The sequence below is a fragment of the Protobothrops mucrosquamatus genome, unplaced genomic scaffold (assembly GCF_001527695.2).
Source record: "Protobothrops mucrosquamatus isolate PMUCROS unplaced genomic scaffold, P.Mucros_1.0 scaffold1317, whole genome shotgun sequence".
In the NCBI taxonomy this organism is placed as follows: domain Eukaryota; kingdom Metazoa; phylum Chordata; class Lepidosauria; order Squamata; family Viperidae; genus Protobothrops; species Protobothrops mucrosquamatus.
Window position 1 is genome coordinate 409,847 of NW_015387518.1, and position 16,577 is coordinate 426,423.

At 38.2% G+C, this 16,577-nt stretch overlaps 1 protein-coding gene across 1 annotated transcript in view; it reads left to right on the top strand.

Annotated features, from left to right (window-relative positions):
• The window catches only part of ZNF462 (zinc finger protein 462), an 86,249-nt gene that overhangs the window by 8,211 nt on the left and 61,461 nt on the right, over window positions 1-16,577 (top strand). The window contains exons 3-5 of the mRNA XM_015821370.1: window positions 671-835; window positions 4,103-4,380; window positions 12,986-13,104. Of these exons, the coding sequence (XP_015676856.1) occupies window positions 671-835; window positions 4,103-4,380; window positions 12,986-13,104 (562 nt within the window). The remainder of the gene's footprint in view (window positions 1-670; window positions 836-4,102; window positions 4,381-12,985; window positions 13,105-16,577) is intronic.

Here is a 16,577-nt window from a genome sequence, read left to right on the forward strand (position 1 = left end):
CTCAAGGCTGGCTGGCCTTAGGCCAGTGATGGCGAACTTTTAGAGACCACGTGTGCTGGGGCGATGGCGTGTGCCCACAGAGAGAGCTCCGTGTGCCGCCTCTGGCACGCGTGCCATAGGTTCGACACCACTGCCATAGAGAAAGACATGAATATCCTGTTTAGCATAGCTACAGCTAAAAAGATGCTATTTGAGGGGGGGAAACTCAATTTATGTTTTTATTTTCTTTCTGTATACAAACTCAAGGTTTTGCCATCACATTTAGCATTGCTAGTAGAAGAATGCTGCAGACTGAAATTGAGATTTTCTACATGGCCCAAGGGTTTGAATCAATATTGTAATAGCACGCTGTATCTATTTTGTGATTTTTAAACGTCAGTTTTTAAAAATAAACTCAGGCCACCTCAGAGTTTTACTTATTCCAAGAAGCCAAATGTTGCCTCTCGTTGTATTTAAATCTACAAATTTCTGACGTTGTTTAGAGCCGTGTTTCTCAACCTTGGCATCTTGAAGATGGGTAGATTTCAATTCCCAGAAATCCCCAGGCAGCCACGCTAGCTAGGGAATTCTGGGAGCTGAAATTCCACAGGTTTTCAAGCTGCCCAAGGATGAGAAACGCTTGCTTGAAGATGGAATGCTTGATTAAGTTTCGAGTTTTATTTCCCTACAGCCTTTTGGCAGCTTGGAAGAAGTTTCAAAATTGAAAGAGAGAAAGGTGGTAGGATACAAATGTAAGTTCTGTGTCGAAGTTCACCCAACCCTTCGAGCCATCTGCAATCATCTTCGTAAGCATGTCCAGTATGGGAATGGTTCCTCAGTGTCTACTGGAGTCAAGGTGAGTTTACAGGCTTGTTTTGGGGTTAAATGCTTGGATTCATCCAAAGAGGAAGAAATCCCTAACCGCTTTTGTGGATCAGACGCCACAATCCAGAAATAAATATCGGCATTTATAACATGATTTTTAATGTAGCTTTCCTTCCTTTTTTTTATTGGACATAAAGCCTAGTTCCTTGTGGGCAGAATATGATGCACCCATATTAATGTTATTGTAATACAACAGTGTGAAATCATACCTTCCCGTTGTTTGCTGGTGTTGACCTTCCCAGTCAAATTTTTCCCAAGAATCTAGGTTGTCCTAATGCATCAGCACAGCACATGTGTGGATCCAAACAATGTAGGCCTTTGTAACTGCGGCTGGAAATTTTGACAACGTGCAGATTTTCTTAAGTGCCACCCCCAATTTTTTGATACGGCACCTTTTGCGCCAATATCCACTGGGACCTCCATGACTGATTTATGCCATAATCTTTTAACTTTTAATTTTCAGTTCGGGATACTTTGCAATCTTCTCCCATTCTTTATCTTTCAATTCTGTCTCCTAGAATTGCCACATCAGTTATCCACACTTCCCTTTCGACCCCGGTTAAAGCTGGTGTGTTATGAGCCAAGACTATCAGTCTGTATTCTGAAAAGTCACAATATTTTAACCTGCTCATTTTCACCTACTTTCTTAACTCTTAACATTCCCACCAGTTTTTCATTACTGACACAGATGTTCTAGTGAATCATTTTGGTGATTATGTTATGTCCTTGTTTATAATCAGTTTGTGTGAACTTCAACAAGCTGAAGGATCTTCTCTTCTGCTTCTTTGCCCAATCTGCACTTTGAATCATTTGATGATTTTTTTTGTTTCCAATTCTGGCCTTGATTTGCATCAGTTTGGATAGCTTGCTCCTGATATTATTAGCTATGTACAACAATGTGAAGTCAGTGCTGCCAATTCTTTAGCTAGTGTTGGCTTTCATATGCATTAAGTTCTTCCCAAGAATCTAGGATGTTGTAATGTATCTGAGTAGCATATTTCCGGATCCAAGCATTATTATTACAGGTAGTCCTCAACTTACAACAGTTCATTTAGTGACTATTCTAAGTTATAATGGCATTGAAAAAAGTGACTTATATATAAAAAGTATGATAAAAAGTATCCCATGTTCTAAAATAAATTGAGTCTTCTTTCTCTTTCATTTTCAATGTCAATCTATCCATTTCTGCACACTCTAAGATTTTTTTTAATTAACACTTCCTCTGCTGGTAGACCTTCATTTTTCCAATATTGAGCGAATACAATTCTTGCTGCAGTTAATATATGTAAAATTAAATATATACACTCTTTCTCATAATTACCGTACCTACAAAAAGTGACTTGTGACCATTTTTCGCACTTACGACCGTGGCAGCATCCCTATGGTTACAGGATCAAAATTCAGAGCTTGGCAACTGACTCATATTTATGACAGTCACAGTATCCCGGAGTCATGTAATCACCTTTTACGATCTTCTTACAAGCAAAATCAATGGGGAAGCCGGCTTCCTTAACAACCCTGTTACTAACTTAGCAACTTCAGTGATTGACTTAACAAAAGTGGCAAGAAAAATCGTAAAATGGGCCAAAATTCACTTAACAACTGTCTCACTTAGCAACCAAAATTTTGGACTCAATTCTGGTCGTTGGACTACCTGTATTGAACTTGTACGCTGCCTGACTCTCAACGACCCTGGGCGGCTTACAACAAATAGACCTGCTCAATAGTTATTGGTCTTTTGTGGAACCTTGAGAAAAGATTTGGGCTAACATCTCTAAAGCTTGGAAGTTCTTGGTACAGTATATGCTGCTCTAGGATTCTTTGCTTTGAACTGCTTTCTGTCTTCTAAAAAGCAGCTGTTTGCTTCCTTTTATATGAGAAGCAATTCTTGAGTATTACATGTAAAACCTCAGAAGAGAGAAGAATTGCTGCCTAAAGTTTCCATGGACAGGGCTGAAGTCGTGGCTTCCATAGCTTTCTTCCCGTGTTTTATTTTTAAGGAAATGTTTTGTTACATAATGATAAGCATTTCTGTTTAGAACGTTACTGCCCGTTGTGCATTTATTTATATAAAATTCTTCATAGCTATAAATTATGAAAAAGAATCGAATCAAGGCCTGCTTATCCATTGGGCATAGTTCCTACATAATTCACCTGTAATTGCTGCAAAACATGAACTTCTGTTTTTTAACTCGGACTATACCCACTCTTAAATTTAAATTTAGCTTTCATTTAGAGATAACATCTTTAATTAAATCTTGGTATGAGATATGTTAGTACAATAAATGAAACTTGCTGCAAATGGCCCCTTATTTGCATTCTGTTATGTGTCCTGTCTTTTTACGAATAACGTGCTATTGCATGGAAAAATGCTTATTCTACAAATGTTGCAGTAAATATTTTATACAAATTTATTTCCTTCCCAAGTTGTTATAGGCCACGACCAGAGCTTATATGCCTTCTGGTAATGGTGGTTAGTAAACCATCTGTGGATCTTTATTTAAGGCTGACAGATTGATATATTCTATAAATTAATGCAAATAAGCTGAACATGCCCAGTAGGTGAGAAACATAATGAATACTATGTAGTCTTTTTTGATATTTTTCTTATTCCTGCTCCCCCCCCCCCCAAATTAAATCTATATTATTTTATTCAAGCTTGGACTTTTTTTGAACAGATCTATAGAAGCCAGTATATAGTTGCCAGTTAAATAGTTTGAAAAATATTTGTTTGGGCAAATCTGCAAAAAAATTGAATGCTTATAGCAGGTGTCTTCAAACTCGGCCCTTTTATGACTCATGGACTTCAACTCCCAGAATTCCTCAGCCAGCATGTCTGGCTGAGGAATTCTGGGAGTTGAAGTCCATGAGTCATAAAAGGGCCAAGTCTGAAGACACCTGGCTTATAGTGTAATGTCCAGGAAGCCAAAAGACCAACAATCTTCTGTGTGGAATATTGGCATTTCCTCAAAATTGGGGCATTTCTACCTAATAAAGTGAATTATTCTGAAAAAAGAGAGAGAAGGTTTTAGCAACAGAGTGTGCTCCAGCCATGCTGATCACCACTAATGGAACAGCCATATGTCACTTCCAAAGACATCTTCACTCAGATTGCATAGCTGGGTTTTAAGATTTACTACTACCGGAAGAAATTGTTAGGCGTCCATAGATATAATGGTAACCGTAGGGCAGAAGGGAGAGAGAATTGATGGCTTTGGGGGGGATGTGTGTCTTTTAGCAGGAAGCTGAAGATCCTTCACATGCAGCTTTCTTGGAGGGTGTTGAGGGAGCCAAAGACCATATGGCCACTATGGAACTTGCAGAAGCTGAATCTGGACCATCACTGGAGGATGAAACCAGACCTGGTGGCTACCATTGCAGCCAGTGTGATCGGGTTTTGATGTCTATGCAGGGTCTACGGTCGCACGAGAGGAGTCACTTGGCACTGGCCATGTTTACTCGCGAAGACAAGTACAGCTGCCAGTACTGTTCCTTTGTTTCTGCATTCAGGCACAAGTAAGTTTGTGTTACTTACTATTTCTGATTCCTAATGTTCATTTGCCTACATTCAGAAGACCATGCAGATGTACTCAAGCCAAAGCAAATGTTCTTATTTTCTGTGTGTATTAGTTTTACTGTATGGTTCTCAACTAATATTAAAGGTACCTATGTATGGATCACAGTAAGCCCCCAGTAATTCTTAATAAGCAGTTATTTTGGCTTTTCAACCCTTGAACTAGCCAAAATTACATTATAGAAATTGAAACGTAAGCCCCATAAATTCTAGATTTTCAGTTGTAAACTGAAATCTACGTTGAAACCAGCTCATGCATTTCAGGGATTTTTTTTAAAAAAATGTGAATTTATAAATGTTCTGGGTCTATAACCCTCAATATATTACCAACTAGATAACAGATTGGATCAAGCAGTCTGTTCCGTAGAGGTTGTACTATATAAGGTGTAGAAATGGAAAGCAAAAACAAACTTTTTCACTCCCCCTCCACAGAATTAAGTTTATTTAGGCCTGCTATGTTAAACTTTGACCTCTGTTGGATTTCTGCATTCCTCCTGTGGATAAGTCCATGTTTTTTCCCCTGCTTGGTTTTCTTGATACTTGATACTTGCTAGAAAAACTATTGATAAGTGGATGTATGATTGATAGGTAAATTGACTGGATCAGAATTGTGAATGCCTGTAAAACATTTTTGTAATTTCACACTAGACGCAAGGGTAGGCAACCTTGGCTCTTTTATGACTCGTGGACTTCAACTCCCAGAATTCCTGAGCCAGCATAGCTGGCTCAGGAATTCTGGGAGTTGAAGTCCACGAGTCATAAAAGAGCCAAGGTTGCCTACCCCTGCATTAGAGTATTACAAAAATGTATGACAGAAAAGATTAAAGATAATTTTCCACTAGGAATCTTTCCCCTCATTCTGTTTCTGTGGCATGTCACCACTGAGTTGTCTGTGCTGGAAATCCCTTCTTGCCTTTCTGTTTTCCTATTCTCTATGGAAAACACTGGTCACCACACTTGTATTATACTCCAGGTGCAGCTGATGAAGCAAAACAAGGCAGCCACGGTGAAGCTATAATTTTAAACATACTTACTCAGAAGTAAATTCATATCAACAAAATGCAAACTTCTGAGTAAGCAGGCTTAATATTAAGATCAGGCTTTAGAAAACAGTAGGAACCAAAAAGCCAAATTCTTATCTTGCCCTCCAAATGGGGGGAGGGGAGGGAATATACTAAAAGATAATCTTATATTTTATCTAAAAAGAAATTAAATAAATTAATCTGTTTCTTTAAATTAAACTGAAGTTATTTAGAGACACACCTCCCTGTATACATAGTAATAGTGAAAAAATACTACCCGTGACATTTGAAGATGCCAAGAAATAAGGAAGAGAATGCAAAAATGAGTTACGCTTATCAACATGTACAGGTGTATCCCTTGAAAAAGTCATAGAACAGGCATCTTTGGCAAGAGAAATTCAAGATTGTCTGCATTTAGATGAGAATTAGAAAGCAGGGAGAGAAAACACAGTCTGCTTGTGCTTGTGCTGCTTCCTTTACTGCATTTCTTTTTAAGATCCCAAATAATCTAAAGCAGGAATGTCCACACTTGGCAATTTTAAGACTGGTGGACTTCAACTCCCAGAATTCCCCAGCTGGCTGAGGAATTCTGGAAGTTAAAAGTCCACAGGTCTTAAAACTGCCAAAATTGGACATCCCTGATCTATAGTGTAACTTCATGTCTTTTATATTATGGAATTGGGTTTCTATGAAAAATAGCCTGATTTATAAGGTAAGGCAGACCCGGATTGAAGTAAAGGACTGTGACTGATTGACTGATTGTGATTGATTGATTACAGATGCATTTATGCCACTTGAGTCATCAAGCCGCTAAACAGCTCACCGCAATGTTATACATAATAAAACAAATGTACAAATTATAATTTTGTATTCATTACTAGCAAATAATTATAGTGCTCTGGTCATAAAACTATATGACATAAAAATGAAAAGTCTTAAGAAACTAGTCATACATTTTTTTTCCTTCCTAATAGTTTCCGACAAGTATAGGGTCTATTTTTCCCCCCCAAATTAACCAAGTGTTGATTCAATGGTTGCAACAGGAATTGACCATGTGGGTTGAGAGAGTGAATGACTGGCCCAAAGTCACTCAGCCGGCTTTTATGTCTAAGGTGGGATTATAACTCATAGTTTTCTAGTTTCTAACCTAGTTCCTTAACCACTAGACCAAACTGGCTCTCCTTAAAAAACTAATTATAAACCCCGCTCATGTCTCAGCCCTTTAAAAATGCAGGTCTTTTCATAGCTTTCAGAGTGCCAGGAATGAGAGTATAGATCAGTGGTGGCGAACCTATGGCACGGGTGCCAGAGGCGGCACTCTGAGCCCTCTCTGTGGGCACGCGCGCCATCGCCTCAGTCCTAGGCCTTCAGTTGGGTTTTATAAAACCTTTTCGCTTTAGGCCTCTGCCGCTGTGTGCAAAAAAAAAAAAAGGCTCAGTCAGCTTCAACTTCTTGTGGGGAAAAAAAGATCTTGCAAAGTTGGAATTGATTGATTGAACTTTTTAGTCCCACCCAGTCTGCCGTTACCACCGCAGCCACGCCCACCCAATGGGCCACACCCACCCAATGGGCCACACCCACCCGGCACCCGACGATGCATAAGTGGGTTTGGGGTTGCAGTTTGGGCACTCGGTCTCTAGAAGGTTCGCCATCACTGGTATAGATCTTGTGGGATGGTGTTCCAAGGAAGAAATATACTGGATTAGGAAGGAAATCTGTTTAAGGTAATGCAAATATGTTGTGTACTTCATTTGCTTTAGTTACATCAAAGGATCATAACTTTACTGCTTCAAATTTACCTGTAAGCAGTAAGGTCTCAGATGAGATGGAATACAGGCAAGGGATGTCAGGATTTAGGTTGAGTATGGAGTTTAAGGAAACAAATGAAGTAATCTACAAACATGGGTAGTAAAGAATGTACCAATTGGAACTGGGAGCTAATTAATACAAGTCTTTCAAGTTCATCTTGTCCACCTGTCAGTCTAGAGAAGTTCCTTCCTTGTTTAGGTTCTTCCATAAGCTCACAGAAATAAATGATGCATTGTTATTATCTAACAGGAAATGAAATATTCGATGGAGGCAAATAATCTCTAGGTCTGGCCCATGTGAAATCATGATAGTATTTACAGAATAATTTGTTTAAATAAAAACCTTTTAAGAACACAAAGTTTATAATGCCATTAAGTTTGTAAATAGGCACTCAATTTAAGTTAAGCGTAAACTAGTTGGGCTACAATTTTGAGGCAGAATTTCATTCTGTCAGTTTTGCCATTATCACCTGGAACCAAAACAAGGCAATCTTAACTATTACCAGGAAAAGCTTTCCATTTTAGGATATTTTCCTGGTACCGATAAAAATCTGAAATCCATCCAGTGAAGAGTCTTCTAAAGCTGTTAGGAACATGCAGAGTTTCCACCGTCAGAATGGTGGAGATGTTGCTCCTTATAAGATCTTCCCAAATCCTTCAGTTTATAGAAAACTTGAGATCTTGCAGGTATCAGGACGAATGCAAATAATTATCCTTCAGCTTGGTTGGGAGACATATTGGTACAGTCTGTGAACATTTTCCATACATGTTTTTAGGGTACCCATATTTAATAAAAACAACAGCACTGCTTTGTTGCTATTTTCTGAGGAGATGTGATGGAGGCAGTGTTAGTGTGTACTAGCTAGGATTCTTCAGGGTTCAGCCTTTCTATCGTCCATAGAAATGGATATACCTTGGTTCAAGGGCACTGTGCATTAGGACCACGCATTTCTAGAAAAGAGTGTTTCAGAGATTTGAGAGAAGCATTGCCTTGAAGCTGCTTGTAAAGCAACAAACCATTTCTTGTAAAGAGAAGTGACCGTGTTGTTCCAGACTGTTCCTCACTGCAGCCCTTTCTCAGCATCCTTCACCGCTTGGGAAAGTCAGAAAAAGCTTCTGCATGTAAGCTGCCTAGAAGCCTGTTTTGGCTTTTGCAAATGCTGGAGAAGGCTAGAAGGAAACTGCAAGAGAATGTAATCCTCTTAGTTTTTTCCAACACTGCTGATGTCATTTTCTGAGTTTGCAGCTGAGAAAAACAAGGTACAACAGGAAGGCTTCAAAGTGATGCCAAAAACTTCCCTAACGCAGGTTATGTTGCCTCCTTGCCCAAACAAAGAAGACATTGTCTCTGTGATGCACCTCTAGGTCATCTCCACAGGCCTACTTTCTGGATAATACTCTTAGGCATGAAAGCCTGCTGGGTGACTTCAGACCGTCATCCACTCTCGGCCTAACTCACCTCACAGGATTATTGTTCTGGAGAAAATCAGAGGCAAGGGCCTTGCTTTTATTTGTGTGTGTGTGTGTGTGTGTGTGTATCTAAAGATATGAACGGCTGCGGGACTTGGGTTTGGCTAGTCTAAAGAAAAGAAGAAATAGGGGAGATATGATAGCAGTATTCCAGTATCTGAGGGGCTGCCATAAGGAAGAGGGGGTCACGTTCACCATAGCACCAGAGGGAAGGATGAGAAACAACAGTTGGGAGAAACTGATCAAAGAGAGAAGCAACCTGGAATTAAGGAGAAACTTCCTGACAGTTCGGACAATCAACCAGTGGAACAGCTTGCCTCCAGAAATCGTGGGCACTCCCATCATTGGAGATTTTTAAGAAGAGACTAGACAATCACCCGTCTGAGATGCTATAGGTTCTCCTGCTTAAGCAGAGGGCTGGACTAGAAGACCTCCAAGGTCCCTTCCAGCTCTATTCTATTATTCTAAAAGGTAAAATAAAAATATAATAGTAACATTAATGATTATTATATTAATAACATTAATGATAATAATCCATGACTGCCATGCAGGCTCCCAATTTGTATTGTTTATCTATTACTAAATTTCCCTCAGTTTCTTCTTTCTTGATAGCACCAGCTTCTTGTATTTTAGTCTTCCTAAGTCAGTCTCCTAGGACAAGAGATTTTTTTTTTTTAAATTTCACTTTGAATAGAAAAATGAGGCCACTAGGGGGCTAATTTTATGGGGAGACAGGGAAAGGATTTGCCCTTTTGGTTCTTTTTAAAATGATTCTTTAAAAATATTCTAAATTAAATTTAAAATTAAAGTCCTTTGGGCTCCATTTTATTATTTTTTTTAAGTTACTGGATTTCCTTTAGGATAGGTCTCCTACTAATATCTTAAAATAAAGCATATTGTGGAAATTATACTCTCAATATTTTAGTAAAGCACCTGAGATAATTGGTTTGCTCATTCTTCAGTATTATTTCTTCATTAATATATTTCTCCAAGTTATGCATTAATCAAAATTATATTTTGTATTCTGGAGATTCAGTGAAAGGTAATAATGAAATAGTCAGGTTTTTAATGTTTTACTTACCGTATATTGTCACCTCAGTACTGATAAAAAGTTACATTATTTCCAATTTATCCTACCAAAGAATATATATTAAAAAAAACTGGAGTGATAATACAGGAACAAAACTAATCTTATTAGTGAATAAAGGGATTAAAAGTAATTTGTAATTCACATGGTCAAATAAGTGTTTTGAGGATGTTAACCATACCTTTTTAAAGTAAAAAATGTCCAAATTAGAAAACAGAAGTGTAGATGGTGTTATAAAATAATGACTTTGATTCTGGGCTAAAATCAAACAGAAACAAGGTTGTGTAATTTCATATTTCATTTATTTGTTTGGCAACTGTTGTTAACAGTGATAGCTGAAGAGAGCCAGCTGTGCATATGAAATATAATACTTGAGTCAATTGTAGTGATCTGTTAATGAATTCTTTCTTAGTACTCTGGTCATTTGGTGGAATAGCTAAAAATTCAGAATGTTAAACTTCAAATATTTGTTCAGCCATAGTTTATTATATCTAACCTTAAATTGTAGTTAACCCTACCTTTTGTTTAGTGAAAATTAAGGTTAAAAAATTAACTTGTTATACCAGACATAAGTAAGATTAGTCCCAGTTTTCAGTTTGAACTAATGGTAAACTATCATTAAGTAAAAATAGAAACTAGTATTTCCTATTTCTTTCCTCTGGCTATTATCATCTGAAGGACCCCAGAAAAGTGTTAGGTTTATATATACCTCTGGTTTTCTCCAACTTGGTGTTTTCCACTACAGCTGTCAAATCGTTTGAAAACTGGTTTCAAAATGTATGAAAGTGGTTTTTTCAGGTGTGCGTTTTGCATTTTTCTCATTGAAGAGGTTGTGTCTGAAAGCATAGAGACAGCCAGGAGCAACTTGATGTGGCTGCTTTGAAAAGATGAGCTTCAAAGAGGCTTTGGGATACTCTAAAACACCCCTTTGAAAGGTTGTGCAAAAAAATAAAATAAAAAATCCTGCTCTTCATTTTAGGTTAATCTTAGCAGCCATTTGGGTTGATGGCTGTTTTTATGAAATAATTTTAAATTACATTTTAATTCATAAATTACATTAGTCTTATTTTACTTCTGTGTTGATCATTCTACCCAGCAGAGAATAATTAAAAGTACTGGGGATACTTTTCACCTGGGGATAAAAATTTATAGCAAGGACATTTTTTTTTTTACTGTTCAAATAGCTAGCCAACGAGGAAACCAACTTCTCCCACATATCTGCATGACCTTTAGGAGATATGGCTTACTTTTGTTGGAATCAGTATCTTGAATGGATCTGTTTCATTCATATTCTGCAGGTGGCTCTCACGATCCTAATTTCATTTTAGTTGTTCAGTTGTTTTCAATTAAATAGGAGTTGTGGATCTAGCACCCCTAGGCAAATGTCTTCTTTGGTGCAAAAATTCACAGCATTTTTTTTCTCCTAGTAGGAAGCAGGAACTTCAACTGTCTGCTGAATATTTTTATTTCAGCTGAGAAAGACTGAAATATATGGACAGTTGTTAGATGAAAAGAGAAGTACTTCATGCTACAGCATACTTAAAAAGAGGTTAGCTATTGAAAGTCACCTACCTACCTCTTCTCATAGTAGCAGTCATATGCAACTATGCAGGCTATTAATAGAATTATAAAGTGAGTGCTTTCAACTTCTAAAATTGTGTGTGTGTAAACAGAGGCAAGGATTGGATAAATTCAATGGCATCATTAGCCCTGGTACTTAGTGTGTGTCCTTCTGTGTAAGAAAAGGGGTATTGAGACAGCTGTGCATCTATGATCCTCACCATCACCACCATCCCACACAAGATAATACTCTTTCTGAGCCTTAGGGCAAATTAAGAGAAGCTTGGTTTGAGAAACAGAACATATCTGCCTTCCTTGTCACACACCCCTGCCTTCTGGCACAGCATTCCCTTGGAGATACACACAGTTGTCTCTCTCCTTGATTTCTTAAGACCTGGCTGTGTTCCTGGCTTGAAATTAAGGTGTTTGTAGAGCTCCTGTTTAGGTTTTTATTCCCCACCCCCCATTTTGGGAGTTTTGTTTTGGTCCAGACAGTGATGTGATTTTTTGTTATGTTTTTAATATAGGCATTGGAGTTATGGTATGATGCCAAGAGTCTTCTTAGAGTTGGGTGGCCTTAACAAATCTAATAAATGAACAATAAACAGCTTCTCAGTTTAATCATTTTCACGTTATCAGTGATGTAACTATAGTGGTGGCGCAGTGGTTAGAATGCAGCATTGCAGGCTAACTCTGTATTCCACTGCCAGGAGTTCGATCCTGAACAGCTCAAGATTGATTCAGCCTTCCATCCTTCCGAAGTCGGTAAAACGAGGACCCAGATGGTTGGGGGGGGGGGAAAATGCTGACTCTGTAAACCGCTGAGAGAGTGCTGTAAAGCACTATAAAACAGTATATAAGTGCTATTGCCGTTGCTATAGTGGAGACAGAAGAAGTGGTTACCTTTTTGTGAGCTGAGATTTCAGTCAAAAAAAGGGGAAAAAAAGATGGACCTGGCCACAGGCAGGTGTAGGACCAATGCACATGGTCCCATGAGGAGAAGCTAATTTGACTAGGGAGCATATTGGATATAGGTGACCCCTTTCTTCCTTTCCTCCTCAGCCCTTCAGAAGACTCATGTCCACTCTTCTGGCAGAGGTACAGTTGTCTGATACTTCTCCTTTTCTTCCTTCTTTCTGCCCTGAATTGCTATTGCTTGAGCTTTCTAACCCATCGAGGGGTCCACTGGAGAGATCCGGCTTGCAGGCTTGGGGGGCTAGTGGTGGTGACGGTATTAGATTAGGAGAGGAGAGACCAGTTTCTTGCCCACTCTCAGCTGCCTAAGCTCCCTGGTGACTTTGGGCCCATCATTCACTCTCTGTCTTACCTAGCACATGGTGATGCTGTTATAGGGAGAAATTGGAGGAGGGAGCTCTAGGGTACGCTACCTTCAGCTCCTGAACAAAAGGCAGGATATAAATCCAATTAAATAATAAATACTCATGCTCCTGCATCTCTTCCGCGAAGAGAAAACACATTTGTGCTGGTGCAGATGGTAATGTAAATGTCTTTAGCCCTCCCGTACTAGTTGAAATGATTGATATTTTTGCTTCTTTCTTTCTTTCTTTTGCTTCCCATTGCTGCTTTTCTCCTACCCAAGTTTGGATCGCCATATGCAAGCACACCACGGACATCACAAACCATTCCGCTGCAAACTCTGCCCTTTCAAGTCCTCCTACAATAGCCGGCTGAAAACTCACCTACTCAAAGTCCATGCTGGTAAGTCTCTTCCTGAGTTTCATAACAAGAAGGTCCCCTTACTTCCCTCCCCCCCCTCACTGTTTTCTGCTGCCGTAGCCTCCTCAATTAACAGTAGCTTGCAGCCTTTAAAGTGAGCCTTGGGGCCAATTATGGGAAAAGTGCTTAAGTTAAGCTAATTCTCCATTCAGCAAATCTTAAGCTGGAATTGAACCAACTGAGTTAGGTGATCCTAAATTAGACACAGGCTGGAACTTAATTCCAGAGCCATAATTAAACTTCTACTAGGGTGGAAACCAGGGCAAGAGGTTGAATTAAGAGCTTAGGCTGCAGCAGAACAGCCAGCCCCTTTGGATAGTAAATGCTAATCAGGTTGAAATAAAAGAGCTGTGCCAAATGTTCATATTCAGATTAAGCAGTGCAATCTTACCCTTTGTTTTGAGCCTAATCATAGCCATTGTTCCTTGCGTATTTTGTTGTTTGGCATAATTTTGTGTTTACGTTAACAATCTGCTTTTTTGTAACTCTGCAAATATCACATATTGAACACTTTTATAAGGACATGGACATACGATGTTGCTGTATGGTTCAGTGAGAATAAGCAACAAGAATGGCGTGCACACTTTAATAGACATCTATGTACAGATCATCATGCTTAAATGTACATTTTGAAGCATGTGTATTCTAAGAAAACACATTCTGATCAAGAATCTCTATGTGTTATGTATTAACCCAAGGCATGCTAGGTGCTTTTCTTTTCCCCAGCAGACACTTTATGATTTTTGAATTTATGGACCCCCTTAAAATGTGGGAAACCATGAATATTTTAATAAGTAATATTCCTGAAACTTCAATTTCTATAGTTTTCCTAAATTCTAGTAAGTATTACAATGTGTAGTCTACAGTATTTAGTAAAGCATAGAGAAGTTAGGTGAGTTTGTTAAATGAGAATTTAATCTGATAGTTACAATTTTGACTGTGTTCCTCACCAGAAACATAAATAACAATAGTTCAAAAATAATTAAGTACAACCTGCCAATTCATTAGTTAATGGGCATACATTTCAAAATCTAGAACTTCAATAATAGCTGTGGGCGTCAGAGATTTCTCTTCAAAATTAATGTTGCTGAGAAAGATACAAGTTTGTTAAAGCAAAGATGGTTCTCATTTAAAATAACGTTACCAAATATTGGATAACGGTAGTTGCAAATATTATTTTTTATAGTTGTGTCTGTGATCGTTCTTGTAAGACTTAGTTCTTCAATAAGTACAGCGTAGTCTTTGATTGGCTGTCATGTTCTGTCCTATTATGAATTCATTTCTGATGAGCTTTGGTTTCATGTATCAATTAGTCCCAAAAATTGGGGGGGGGGAGGGTAGATTTGACCCATTATTCAGGTTTCTCTACTGTATATAATTTTGAGATCAGATATTTAGGAAACTATATTGCTGAAGGTGTGCCCTGAAGTCAGTTGTTCCAGTTTATATTATTTCAGGAATGTTTAGCCTAAAAATACTTGCGTGCGATTTACAATGTTTGTAATCCTCTGTAACATAGTCATAAAGTATCAAGATGTGATTATGCGATCTTCATTGTGTTCTGTGATGCTACAGTTCTACCAAAGTTTACATATCAGGATCATATGACGTATTTCTACCTTGACTATTTCCCCCCCCACAATATTTCAATTCAAAACTGGCATTTTATTTCCCAGCTAGACATGACAGAGCTACTATGTTTATTCAGTTCTATTTTGATTGAGTATAGAATTAACTTGTGGTATTTTTTACCCCTAGATACAGAACTGGCCACTAGCCTAGATGGTTTTAAACATGGGTTGAGCACATTCATATACATGACTATCAGTGGCTAATCTTGATAATTAAGGGAATTTCTGCTCAGTGTCTCTGAATGCCAGCTGTTTTATTTAGTCAACAGAGAAACGGTGGCTGCTTGTACATTTGCTTATACACATTCTGAAAACATTTATTCAACATTGTAAATGGAATATTATATTAGAATCATCTAGTTGAAAAGGACTTTGGGAATAAACTAGATTCACCCTTTCTTCTAGCTTAATAAAGTTGTTCTTATGAGCCCAGGTATGCTGCACTGTATATTTTTTTTTATATTACTAGGTGTTTGTTTCAGTTGACTCTTAAATAGAAAATGGCCAGATTTGGGGATTTCGTTCAGAAACTTTTTTTAAAAACAAATGAAGTGTTGCTTTTGAAATGCTATCATTTTTCTTCATAGCCACAGATCCTACTTAGGTTTCTTCATTTGATTTGCTGCAGATATTTCCTTTCGCTTTTCTGAGATTCTTGACCTAATGTATATTATGTAACTAATCCTTTGGAAAGCAGTTTAGGCCAATTAATTGTCTGTTTGCAGAATATCTTTTGCTTGTTTTTTAATGTCAAAGGGTTTGTTTGGGTTGTTGAATTATTAGCCGCATAACCAGAAGTAGAGCAAGAGGCCTGGAAGTATTTAGTGTCTTGCTAAAACGTATTTTGGGGTTATAAGCTGCTGTCTCAATGGAGGACTCATATAATACCTTTCTGTACTAAAAAAACTGAGCCTCTCATAATATTCTCTGGTGACCTCCGTATTCTATTTTCTATTTTTATTCTGCACAATTCATTTTGTGGGATGCAGAGCCCTTTTTGCTATTCTAACATTTACCCAAAACATTCACATGTATGGAACTTCTGTTTTGTGAATAAACTATCTATCTATCTATCTATCTATCTATCTATCTATCTATCTATCTATCTATCTATCTATCTATCTATCTATCTATCTATATATATATATATATATATATAAACCATTCATCCTGCTGTAGACGTTGGCATTTCTGCTTTTTGTATTTAAGCATCTGGAACAGTCATTTTTCTATCAACAGTTGGCTGATGTGCTTGTTTATACATATATTTAGCAACGCATCTTAAGGAACTGTCATTTGTTTTCCTCTTGTTAATTCTTATTTTCATATTCTCATGTTGTAACATCTGGCTGAAGTGTGTATTTTGGTTTACTGGGGTTGTACTTAGAAGGAACACTAGAATCAGTTTGTGGCGAGTGTTCTCACTCTCATGAATATCTCTTGTTTCCTGGTGCAGAAAAAATGGATAACTATCAGCAGCTCATTTATCTGCATGTACAGTGCAGGATCCAATCTGGGTTGGTCACTGGGACCAGAGGTTTAGTCTTCCGAGTTTTCAGACTTGTGCTGGAGCTCATCCTCAGGGAACTTTTGATGAGAGAGAAACCTCCGGAAGCTTGGAAGACAAAACCTCTGGTCTCAGTGATCGATCCAGATTGGATCCTGCAACATTATCCTGGGACATGATAATGTACAATGTACAATCCCTCCTATTAGAGCAGGGGTCCCCAACCTTTCTGGGTTGGCGGCCCGGTGGGAGAGGAAGGGGCAGGCACCTTACGCGCGCATGCGGAAACCTGAATGTGGCCACACATACGTGTGCAC